Raw genomic sequence first — 13,418 nt, 5'->3', positions numbered from 1 at the left:
GGAAAACTAGCAAAACAGAAGACTACACTTTTAGATATTTAAGAGTGGTGCCTTATCCAAAAGGACATGAAATAAGGTAAAGAACTAAGGGAAGACAGACATCAAATTCTGAAGAGGACTCAGAAAAAATGGTATGGGACAATAGAAAATGATCAAATCAAAAGAACAATGTAGATATTTTTAATTCTTTTCATTAAAAATATGAAAATTGTATTTTTTGAAACAAATATTGGGCCAGGTACAATTGTCCATGCCTGTAATCACAGTGCTTTGGGAGGCTGAGATGGGAGGATTGCTTGATCCCAGGAGTTTGAGAGCATCCTGGGCAACATAGTGAGAACTCAACTCTATAAAAAATTAGCCGAGCATGGTGGCATGCACCTGCAGTCCTAACTGCTCAGGAGGCTAAGGCAGGAGGATCACCTGAGCCCAGGAGTTTGAGGCTGCAATGAGCTATGACTGTGCTACTACACTCCAGCCTGGGTGACAAAGAGACCCTGTCTCTTAAAATAGAAGACAAATAAATGTGGAAAAGTCCTTGTTTCTGGCCCACAGTGATTCTTCCCCAGTCCCCACCTTTTTTTTCCTTTTTATAGGGTGAAGGGAAGAGAGAGAAGCTCAGGAGTGTATTTGAAAGATTACATGTTATTATTTTATTGAACATTTCCAATGATGTTTGTAGTAGGAAGACTTTTGGTTCAACAGGTACCACATATTTACACAACTTTTTAGCAATTCCAATCTCTTTGTGGTTATTCAAGTAAGTCAAGTCATTCTTTCCTTCTGTTGCTTTTGAACACTTTCCCTCTGTCTAAAGTGCCTTGAGACCCTTTGTCCATCTGACCAACTGCCACTGTTCTTCGAGGAGGCTCATGTGTCATTTTCTCCTGGAATAATTTTTTCTTTACATACCACTGAATATTATAGTAACCCTCCTTCTATGCTCCCATAACACCCTACGTGTATCTCTTTTTATACTGTAATACAACTGTTAATTTTCCCTTTTTTTCCCCTATGACACTGTTCTTGAATGTCAGGAACTTAGTTTTTAGATTTTGTTTGAATGTCCAGCAACTAGCACAGTATACCTCAGTAGATACTTAGAAAATTCATAGAAAAAAATAATTAGCAATTTGTCTTTCCAGAATGTATGCTATACAGTAGAAAAACTACTGTATTGAACTCTGCCCATAACTAGCTGTAACTCACAAAATCTGAGCCTCCAATAAAGTAAGGTAATTTTTAGATCTCTAAAGTTCCCTGTGATTCTCAACCTAGTTTTCATTTCTAAATATTCTGAACAAGAAATAAAACTACTTTTAAAAGAATGGACTTTAATTCAAATGCTTATTAATTTACACAGCTCTTATCTCAATTCGTTAGGTTTTAATATAGAGATTTTATTAGTGTAGTGGCTATCAGAGAACAGCTTTACTAACTTGATGGCCTTAGGGCTATAATGATCTATGTTTCTCTCCACTTCGCTGGCATATGATTTTCTTCCCTTAAGAATTTCTCTTTCTCCTTGTTATCTGTTGCCTCCACTTCTATTAATCATCTCACTTTTTGCCTAGATCCAGAGCTAGTCCACGAAGGGGCTTGCCATATGACAGAAACTAGTGATGGCTAAGTGGAAGAAAATGAACTCCAGAAGTCTTTTCTTGTCTTCTCTTGCTCAGAGTGAAGGCATATTGATTTTACAAAGACTTCAACCCCAGTTCCCTTGCTCACTACTACTCCTTCCACCCATATTCCATCTTGTAATTTTGGACAGTCAAAAACATAAAGAGGAGAGAGCCTTCTTATTTTCTGTCTGGTTCCCTTTATCCTTTCCTGTCTTTTTAAAACCTCTACCCAATAATTTTAAAACAGTCTCCAATCTTACAATCTGTCATATAGAGAAAGGAATCCGTTTCCCACTGAAGCAGAGAAATGTGTCCCTGCCTAAAAATATCTTCCCATGGTAGTTAGTTCCTATCACTAAGATACTGTTAGTATTACAGGCACATTATAAATTAGATAGGCTTTTTTGGTCCTGACCAAAGGGGTCACTGCCACATATAAAATCAATTTAATTGATTTATGGAGGTGGGGTTTACAGATTGCAGTTACAAATTAACTTTTGAAATATAAGCTACTTATAATTCAGGGTCTGGTTATCCAATCATAAATAGCACTTTTTGTGTTCTGAGTCACACTAAAACAGTAATGAGTATCTTCCTCTGCAAATGTGTTAGAAAAGATCAATGCTGTATTAGTTAAAATGTACCCACCATAATCGGTATTTATTGAAAACAATTTGAAAAGAGATGTACAAACCTAGATGTGTGCTCTATTAGAAACTTACACTCTATGAAGTACACAGAATAAAATTATTTTCATAAAAACTTAACTGGCAAGTAAAGACAGGTAATGCTTATCACACTGCTTATAAATTCTACTGCCTGGTTTCTTTTAAGTATAATATGTGAACTCTTCCTATTTGTGAAATTGCCACAACTGCTGCACAAATGATTTAAATTAACTTAGAGAAATTTTTAAAAAATTTTTACTTTAAGTTGTGGGATACATGTGCAGAATGTGCAGGTTTGTTACATCGGTATACATGTGCCATGGTGGTTTGGTGCACCTATAAACCCATTACCTAGGTTTTAAGCCCTGCATGCATTAGGTATTTGTCCTAATGCTCTCCCTCCCCTTGGCCCGGGGCCTGTCGCAGGCCCTGGTGTGTGAGGTTCCCCTCTCTGTGTCCATGTGTTCAACTTAGAGAGAAATTTTTAACTCTCAGATATATAAGGTTTAAATGTCAGGCTAAAAGTTTTAATTTTAATTACTGAGCTGATTACTTCTCTGAAAAGAGTTAGGTCTATTTCTTCTTTGATTAAACAGATTGGACTGCCTAGGTAAAATGGGGGAAGACAGGAAGTTTGCCTGGGCTAGACAGTCTTGCTTTACATCAGTTGTCTTGAAGTAAGTGTTAGAGTCCTTTCACTGTATTCCAGTTTGAAAGATGACAAAGTATACAGACACCTCATCTCTAATGCTCTTTTTAAATTTAATTTTATTTTGAGACAGGGTCTCACTTTATCGCCCAGGCTGGAGTGCACTGGTATGACCATAGCTCACTGCAGCCTCAAATTTTTGGGCTCAAGCAATCTTCCAACCTTATCTCTTGAGTAGTTAGGACAGCAGGCATGTGCCACTATGCCTAATTTTTTAATTTTTTGTAGAGACAGGGTCTTGTTATGCTGCCCAGGCTGGTCTCGTATTCCTGGCCTCAAGAGGTCCTCCTGCCTCATTCTCTCAAAGCACTGGGATTACAGGTGTGACCCACTGCACTTGTCTTCCCTTTTTAAACTAAAGCAATAACTATTAGTTAAATACCCAACATATGGAAGGCCAAGAATTGAAGGGGATACAAAGAAATGTAAGAAATGGTATGTGTCCCCAAAGTGCTTAGACTTTAGCTGGAGAGACTGAATAAAAATTTTATGTTAAACAATACAAAATTTAAATAACTTTAAAAATACAACTAGAAGAAATATTACAAGATGGTGTAGTTATTTGGTAAATGAATGGTGCAATAATTGGTATGATGGGGTTTCACAGGTGACGGGGCTCACTTTCTATTAACAATAACACTACAGCACTCACCACCACTTATTGAGTGCCTTGTATGTCCCAGGCTGCTTTAGAGTACATTACCCGTATATCAGGAACCTTCACAATTATCCTATAAGGTGTACTATTATTGACAGGAATAAGAATTTTAATGATGAGAAATGTACTCACCGAGAGCTGGGTACAGAGGCTCATGTCTGTAATCCCAGCACTTTGGGAGGCTGAGGTGGGCGGATCACCTGAGGTCAGGAATTCAAGACCAGCCTGGCCAACATGGTGAAACCCCATCTCTACTAAAAGTACAAAAATTAGCCAGGCGTGGTGGCAGGCACCTGTAATCCCAGCCACTTGGGAGGCTGAGGCAGGAGAATCACTTGAACCCGGGAGGCGGAGGTTGCAATGAGCTAAGATTGAGCCACTGCACTCCAGCCTGGGTGACAGAGTGAGATTCTGTCTCAAAAAAAAAAAGTACTTACAGAGGTTAAGTAACTTGTACAAGGTCATGTAGCTAGTAAACAGCAGAGGAGCTGGGATTTAATCCTAGGTTCTCTCTCTCTAATTCCAAAGCCAGTCATCTTTTTTATTGCTCTCATCTTCCCATAGGAAGATGGTTCTCAACTGGAGCCAATTTTGTCCCTCAGGGAATATTTGGGGATATCCAGAGACTTTTCTGTTTGTCATAAATGAATAAGTGAGGGTGAGTGGCTAGTAGGTAGAAACTAGGAATTCCACTAAACATCCTACAGTTCACAGAACAGTCCCGCTGACCAAAGAAGTGCCTGACCCAAAAGTCAACAGTACTAAGGAGATGCTCACTAAACAAAGACTTTCCAAAAAACCTGTTAAAGGTAGGACTGGAGCTCAGTCTTGAAGCACAGGTAGGATCTGAAAGGGGGGGTGGGGGTGGGGGTGGGGGGGGCAGTGGTGATAAGGGTGAATTCCAGATAAGGGAAACAGAACACATAGCACAAGATAGCTTCAAAAGACAGTGAATAAGCCTATTAGAAAAACTGAAGAAAAGCAATTTGAAGGGGAAGTGGGAACAAGACTAAAAAGCTGAAATGATCTTTCTGAAAAACTAAGACACCTGGACTAGATTTGATAAAGATTGCTGAACAGGAAAGAGACATGAACAATATAATATATCAAGAATAATCAACATAATCAGGAAACCAGGGCAAAGAGACTAGTTAGAATGACACTGCAATACTTAAATGCTAAGATATCAGAGTTTATGCTTTTGTGTGCTGGTAGTGAGAAAGAAGGAAGAAACCATAGGCATATACACTATTATGTATCATAAATTTTTGGGGTTTATTTGGTCTCAAATGATTATTCTCAATTACCATTCTCACCTGTAATGCACTGAAACTGTCCATCTTCTCTTCTTATTGTAAATGCTTCTCCTGGGTTAACTTGTACCAGAATAACCTTAAAAATGAGGGGAAGAAGTATTAATCAAAACAAAAAAAAGCAAATCAGAATATAAAAATAGTAACAGAGCAAATATAAGCTATTTAACCTTATGAAACTGGGAAGGAAAACGGGGATTACACATTTAAGATGCTGGTTTGCTAAAAAAAAATGTGACATCACTTTTCTGGAGGTTAGACGTAAGCCAAAAGTAAAGGGAATTAAAAAAAAGAAGAAAGTGACACACTTTCATTAGAAAGAAAAGTCAATAAACTTCACTCTGAAACAAAGATGGAGTCAAACCACAGACTATTTAGATCATCTAAGTGAGTTTATCAGTTGCTAAGTATCACGTTTTTCTAAAGATAAAGTATAAACTGATAGGTAGAGCATGAGTTGAGCATATCTGAATTAGTATGACATCTTAAGTTATATTCGAGAATGTGTTAAATTAATCCCACCATTTTAAGTAGTCTTCTTTTTATTATAAAGGTAATACATACCAATTTTACGACATTTGAAAAACAGAGAAAAAACAGGAAACTGGGGAAAAAAACTAAAGTCCTGCTATCCTAAGATACACATTGTTAACATTCTGATAAACTTCTTATGCTGCACAGGATTAATTCTCCCTTAAATTCTAGATACAAGATATTCAATTCTCTACCTTTTTTAAAGTTCAATATTATTTAAAAAAAGACTTTCAAGTTATTACTGAAAATATTTCATCAAAAGATTATACCATAAACGACTTAACCATTCCCCTAACTTAAGGAATTTAGGTAGTTTTCAATTTTACCATTATTGTGAACAATGCTGAAGTGAGCGTCTTGGTATGCAGTTTTCACCTCTCTACAGCTAGTATTGTTTCCTCGTGATAGATTCCCAAACACAGAATTTTGGTGCTTGTTGCTAAACTGCTTTTTAAAAGAGTTTTACTACTTCATGAAGTAACTCAGGAATGGAAAACCAAACATCACTATTTTCTCACTCATAAATGGGAGCTAGCTAAGCTATGAGGATGCAAAGGCATAAGAATGACACAATCAACTTTCGGGATGCGGGGAGGTGAGGAGAGGGGAGTGTGAGGGATAAAGGACTATAAATTGGGTACAGTGTATATTGCTCAGATGATGGGTGCACCCATATCTCAGAAATCATCACTAAAGAACTTATTCATGTAACCAAACACCACCTGTTCCCCAAAAACCTATGGAAATAAAAAGTAACAGAAAGGGTTTTATAATACTACTTCAAATGCCCTCTCATAGTCTATGAGAACACCCTTTTACTACATTGTCTGCAACCCTGAAAATTACAGTTTTAAAATCTTTGCTGCCTTGACAGATGAAAATAGGATATTAAAATATGAGTATCCCTTAGCCAAAATGCTTGGACCAAAAATGTTTCCAATTTTGGATTTTTTAAATTAAGGAATATGTACATATGTATGTGTGTGTGTATATATACACACATATATATAATATATACACATATATAATATATACACATATATCTAATATATACATACATATATATTATATATACACGTATATATTATATATACATATATTTTATATATGTGTGTGTGTGTGTGTGTGTATATATATATATATATAAAATGAGATATCTTGGGGATAAGACCCAAGTCTAAACACAAAAATCATTTATGTTTCATATATACCTTATACACACAGCATGAAGGTAATTTCATACAATATTATTGACTGTGTTTTGATTGCAACCTGTCATATGACCTGTCAGATGAGGTTGGGTGTGGAATTCTCCACTTGTGGCATCATGTTGGTGCTCAGAAAGTTTCCAATTTTGGAGCATTTCGGTTTGTCAGATTAGGGATGCCCAACCTGTACTATTGTTTTAATTTATACTTCTTTGATTGTTATGTCTAAGTTTGTTACCAGCTCTTTTGTAAATTACCTGCTTGTGTCATCTTGCCTGTTAATCTTTTGGGTTTTTAAATGTTTTTAATGATTTGTATGAACCCTTTGCATATTAAGAATAATAATATTGTACTATAATATGTTGCAAATATTTTTTTGTTTTCTGCCTTTTCTTTACTATAATTCTTTATTTTCCTGTAGCCAATGTTATTTATTGTTTTCCTTTGTGTTATCTTCTACTGCTTCTATATTTAACTTCATCTACAGCTGTGCTGTCCAATGATAGCCAAGAGCCATATGGCTATCAAGCACTTGAAATGTAGCTAGTTTGTATGGATATGTGCTGTAAGTGTGAAATAAACACTGGATTTCAAAGGCTTAGTACATCCAGCCAGAGAAATTAGGCAAGAGACAGAAATAAAGAGCATACAAAGAAGAAAAGAAGAAGTCAAATTATCCTTGTTTGCAGACAACATGATCTTATACTTAGAAAAACCTAAAGACTCCACCAAAATACTCTCAGAACTGACAAACAAATTTAGTAAAGGTGTAGGACACAAAATCAACATACAAAAATCAGTAGTATTAGCTGGGCATGGTGGCTCATGCCTGTAATCCCAATACTTTGGGAGGCTGAGGTGGGAGGATTGCTTGAACCCAGGAGTTTGAGACCAGCCTGGGCAATATAGCAAGACCCCATCTGCAATTAAATAATAATAATTATTTTTAAAACTCAGTAGTGTTTCTACACATGAACAATCAATATGAAAAAGAAATCAAGAAGGCAACCTAATTTATAATAGCTACAAAAAAGAAACCACCTAGGAATAAATTTAACCTAAGAAGTGAAAGATCTCTACCAGGAAAACTATAAAACTATAAAACAGCATGGTGCTAGCATAAAAACAGACACAGAGATCAACAGAATAGAGCAGAGAACCCAGAAATAAATCTATGCACTTAGAGCCAACTCATTCTCTTTTAACTTTTTAACTCTCACTTTTTTCTATCTTTTCACCTAGCCTTGACATGAAACTCAACAACCAATTCATTTTCATCAAAGGAATCAAGAACATATAGTGGGGAAAGAACAGTCTTTTTAGTAAATAGTGCTCAGAAAACCGGTTTTCTATTAGGCAGAAGAATTAAACTACAGTTCCATATTTCAACATATACAAAATCAGCTCAAAATGGCTTAAAGATTTAAATGTAAGACCTAAAACTACAAAACTACTAGAAAAAAACATTGGGAAAATACTAAAGGACCATGGTCTGGGCAAATATTTTTTTGTTTAAGACATCAAAAGCACAGGCAACAAAAGCAAAAATAAAATGGGATTATGTCAAGCTAAAAAGCTTTTGCACAGCAAAGGAAACAATCAACAAGGTAGCTGGACATGGTAGCTCACACCTATAATCCCAGCACTTTGGGAAGCTGAGGCAGGAGAATCACTTGAGCCCAGGAGTTTGAGACCAGCCTGGGCGACATAGTGAGACCCTATCTTAAAAACAAATAGAAACAAAGTGAAGAGAAAACCCATAGAATAGGAGAAAATATCTGCAAACTATCTATCTGGCAGGGCATTAATAACTGGAATATGTAAGGCTCTCAAATGACTCAATAGCAAAAAAAAAAAAAAACAAATAATCAGATTTAAAAATAGGCAAAAGATCTGAGTAGACATTTCTCAAAAGAAGACATACAAATGGCCAAGTATATTAAAAAATGCTCAACATTACTAATCATCAGGGAAATGCAAATCAAAACCAAAATGAGATATTATCTTAACCCAGTCAGAATGGCTATTACAAAAATGTCAAAAAAATAACAGATGTGGGGAGGATGCAGAGAAAGGAGAATGCTCTTACACTGTTGGTAGGAATGTAAATTATTATAGCCATTAGGGAAAACAGTATGGAGGTTCCTCAAAACACAAACAATAGAACTACCATATGACCCAGCAATCCTACTGCTAAGTATATGCCCAAAAGAAAGGAAATCAGTATATCAAAGAGATATTTGTATTCCCATGTTTATTGCAGCACTATTCACAGTAGCCAAGATATGGAATCAACCCAAATGTCCATCAATGGATGAATGGATAAAGAAAATGTGGTATATATACACAATGAAATATTTTTCACCCATGAAAAAGAACAAAATCCTGGCTGGGGAACGGTGGCTCACTCCTGTAATCCCAGCACTTTGGGAGGCTGAGGTGGAAAGACTGCTTGAGCTCAGGAGCGCAAGACCAGCCTGGGCAACAGAGTGAGACCTCATCTCTACAAAAAAAAAAAAAAAAAGCCGGCATGGGGGTACATGCCTGTAGTTCCAGCTACCTGGGTGGCTGAGGCAGGAGGATTGCTTTATCTCAGGAGGTCAAGACTGCAGTGAGCTATGATGGCACCACTGCACTCCAACCTGGGCAATGAAGTGAGATCCTGTCTCAAAAAAAAGAAAAAAAAACAAAAGAAAAAAGAAGAAAAAAAAGAAATCCTGTTATCTGTGGCAAAATGGATGGAAATTGAGGTCGTTATGTTCAGTAAAATAAGCTAGGCATAGAAACATAAATATTGCATGTTCTCACTCACATGTGGGAGCTGAAAAAGTGGAACTAAAGGACGTAGAGAATAGAATCGTGGTTACTGGAGGCTGGGAAGGTGGGTGTGAGATTGAGAAGAAATCAGTTAATAGGTACAAAATTACAGTTAGAAAGAATACGTTCTAGTATTTGATAGTAAAGAACTTAACAGTTACTACTTTATTATGTATTTAAAAGTAGCTAGAAGATTGTTGTGTTTTCAAAACAAAGATAAATGTTTGAGATGACAGATATCCCAATTATCCTGATTTGATCATTGGACATTGTATACATGTATCAAAATATCACATGTATCTTTAAACATACATTAAAAACCTTAAGGCTTAGTATTAAAAAACTCTGGTACTTCATATTTTTATATCAATTACATGTTGAAACAATATTCTGGACATACTGGGTTAAAATGTTATAATTAATTTTTCCTGTTTTTATTTTTTTAATGAGGCTACTAAAAAATTTTAACACTACTTATTAGCTGGGCGTGGTGGCGGGTGCCTGTAACCCCAGCTACTCAGGAGGCTGCGGCAGGAGAATTGCTTGAACCCAGGAGGCGGAGGTTGCAGTGAGCCGAGATCATGCCATTGTACTCCAGCCCGGGTGACAGTGCAAGACTCTGTCTCAAAAAAATAAATAAATAAAAATAAATTTTAAAAAAACACTACTTATGTGGTTTGCATTATATTTCTATTAGGCAACACTGATCCAGAGGTTTGGATTAGTACTAGTTCCTATTTTTCCTAGTTTTTATATAACTTAATTGCTTATATTTATTTCCTTGATGTATCTAAAATTTATCTGAAGACTCAAAAGTATTTTTTTCCCTTGAGAGTTAACCAATACAATTTGCTAAATTTAGGATACTTTCTTTTGCTTATAATATACTATTCTGGCCTATCTCACTCATACTAGTATCTGCTCTAGCAAAAGTAGCTTTGGAAATATGCTTCATTTTAATAATTTTAAGCAGTGTAACTTTGGATTTCTGATGGTGTACCTCAATTATTACTCCTCTTGTCAAACACTTCTTTGATATTGACTGGTGAGAGAAGTGCTATAATAGGGGCAGTAAAACGCTATCAAAGCACTGAAGATTGAGTATGTAAATTAGTCTTACCTGAGCACTTGTGTGTATGTGTATGTACGTTTGTATGTTTAATGCCTTTTTAGAGTATGTAAAATTTAAGCTGTGTCTTGAAGACTCAGTAGGAATTGGCCAGGCAAGAAGAGTGGGAAGGCCTAGAGAAGAATAAGTGCAAAGCACAAGGATCGGAAATGACATTAAGTTTACTGTGTTCAACGAACCAAAAGAAATTCTGGAGTTCTATATGGTTGGAGCATGGGGGTGGGGGAACACGGGAAGGGTGAGAAATATAGTAAGCAGTGGATAGGAACCAGGTTATGAAGGGTCTAGTGAGCCATTTTAAGGACAATGAAGAGTTTTATTTAAGCAGGGTAGTGCCACAGAGGATTAACTCAGGAGGCCACCGTCATCTAGGTAGGTTTCTTTAAAGGTATTAATTTCTACTTTTAACTTTCATCATTTCCTTTGTTCTCCTTAGGCTTACTTTGTTGTTTTTTCTAATCTTTTCAGTTAAATACTCATTTCATTCTCTTCTTAATAATACCTACACTTAAGATTATGAGTTTTACTTAAATCAGCTTAACCATGTAGAGTATTTTCAGTACATTTTTTTTAACTTTTATTTTAGGTTCACGGTACACGTGTAGGTTTGTTATATAAGTAAACACTGATGTCACGGGGGTTTGTTGTACGTATTATTTTGCGACCCAGGTACTAAATCTAGTACCCAATAGTTATTTTTTCCTACTCCTCTTCGTCCTCCCACCCTCCACCTTCAGGTAAGCCCTAGTGTCTGTTGTTCCCCTCTTTATGTCCATGTGTTCTCATCATTTAGCTCCCACTTGTAAGTAAGAACATGTTGTATTTGTTTTCTGTTCCTGCGTTAGTTTGCTAAGGATAATGGCTTCCAGCTCCATCCATGTCCCTGCAAAGGACACAATCTCATTCCTTTTTATGGCTGCATAGTATTCCATGGTGTATATGTACCACATTTTCTTCATCCAGTCTGCCACTGAGAGGCATTTAGGTTGATTCCATGTCTTGGCTATTGTGAATAGTGTGGCAATGAATGGATGCATGCATGTATCTTCATGACATAACAGAACAATTTATATTCTTTTGGGCATATATCCAGTAATGGAATTGCTGGGTCAAAAGGTAATTCTGTTTTCAGCCCTTTGAGGAATCACCACAATGGTTGATTCCACAATGGTTGATTCACCACTATTTTTTAGATTTTCTGCTATTTTGTTCTTGATCTCCTTTGTGATCCAACAACTGTTTTTATTTAATTTAATTAATTAATTAATTATTTTTTATAGACGGGTCTCACTCTGTTTCCTGGGCTGGAGTGCAATGGTGCCATCACAGTTCACTGCAGCCTTGACCTCCCAGGCTCAATCTATCCTCCCATCATTGTCTCTAGGGTAGCTGGGACTATAGGTGAACACCACCATGCCTGGCTAAATTACACACACACACACACACTCTTACACACTTACACACTTTTTTTTTTTAAATAAAGATGGGGTTTTGTCATGTTGCCCAGGCTGGTCTCAAACTCCTGGCCTCAAGCGATCCGCCCAGCTCGGCCTCCCAAAGTGTTGGGATTACAGGAGAGCCACAATGCTTGGCCTGTAATACTTAAAATTTTGAAAGTAGACTGAAGGATGTTCCTTTTGCTTTTATTTCCAACACATTTTTAATGATTCTAACAAATCTATGGTTCTTAAAAATTTTAAACCATTCCATCTTTTCCACCCTTTTTCTAATTAGTGATAAAATTTTATAGTGGTGGTGAATTACTGTAGGATGTTACTTGAGACCAGCATGGAGATAAAGCACAAGAGTTCTTAACCTGGGGGTCATAGATAGGATTCAAAGGGTTTGTAAACAACCTGGATTGGTATATAAACTTTCTGTAGATATTACAATTTCTGAGCACTGTTTTCATCAGATTTTTAGAGGTCCAAGATCCAAAGTAGATTAAGAACTATTAGGACAGACGAAATCAATAAGAAATGATTAAATTAACCCATTTATGCTGGAGGTTATAAGGTTTTTTTGTGAAAAATCGGACCTTGGCGGTGACCTTGAGCAGCAGAATACAAATAACTCCCACAAGCTTAGCGTTCCAATAATGGTACACTAGGCATAAATGGGTTAATAAAATAAATCATGGCTAAACTACCTAAATATCTTTGCTTTACATCCACCTTACCCTATGGATACAATGATTCCTCAAAATTCTGTGTTTTGACCAAGCTATTAATACTTGTTGGCTGAGGCTATCCAGACAGAATGCCAAACCAACAATCTGCACAGACAGAAGGATAAACAGGGAAATTAGAGAGGGAATTAAGAAATGCAAAAGACACTGCTCTAATGTTATTAGTTGATAGACAAATCAGAGATATTTAAAGCATAAATGTAGGCACATCTTACATATCCTTGAAGAATAAAGAAAATATTATAATTAAAATCTAAAAATAACCCAAAAGCTAATTTTTTTTTAAACTAAAAATTTTTAGTTCTTCCCTCATCTGACCTTTTAGTAGAATAGCCAATTAACAGCATGATACAATCCTTTGACTTTCCAGGTTACAATTTATTACTTCTTTACCCATCTCATCATGTCTATTATAAGCCACTCTAGTCTAGCCAAACATTCCTTCCTGCCTCTACACTTTTGCCCATAAAGTCTTCTCTGAGGTAATTAAAAAATAGACTGTTTTTTGAATAAACATGCAAGCATATACAGATGCAAAACAATGCTAGTCTCATATGAATGGGTTTGGT

At 36.3% G+C, this 13,418-nt stretch overlaps 1 protein-coding gene across 8 annotated transcripts in view; it reads right to left on the bottom strand.

The window, feature by feature from the left end:
• FNDC3A (fibronectin type III domain containing 3A) overlaps positions 1-13,418 on the bottom strand; it is a 228,546-nt gene that overhangs the window by 123,233 nt on the left and 91,895 nt on the right. For 6 of the 8 annotated variants that reach the window (XM_063792541.1, XM_522753.9, XM_063792542.1 and 3 more), the window contains exon 3: positions 4,977-5,052. The exons of the other annotated variants lie outside the window; for them this stretch is intronic. In XM_063792541.1, the coding sequence (XP_063648611.1) occupies positions 4,977-5,052 (76 nt within the window). The remainder of the gene's footprint in view (positions 1-4,976; positions 5,053-13,418) is intronic. 8 annotated transcript variants of the gene reach the window in all.

This window comes from Pan troglodytes, chromosome 14 (genome assembly GCF_028858775.2).
Source record: "Pan troglodytes isolate AG18354 chromosome 14, NHGRI_mPanTro3-v2.0_pri, whole genome shotgun sequence".
NCBI classification, from domain to species: domain Eukaryota; kingdom Metazoa; phylum Chordata; class Mammalia; order Primates; family Hominidae; genus Pan; species Pan troglodytes.
The sequence above is the reverse complement of the archived record's forward strand: the minus strand, read 5'-3'. Positions and strand labels throughout refer to the sequence as shown.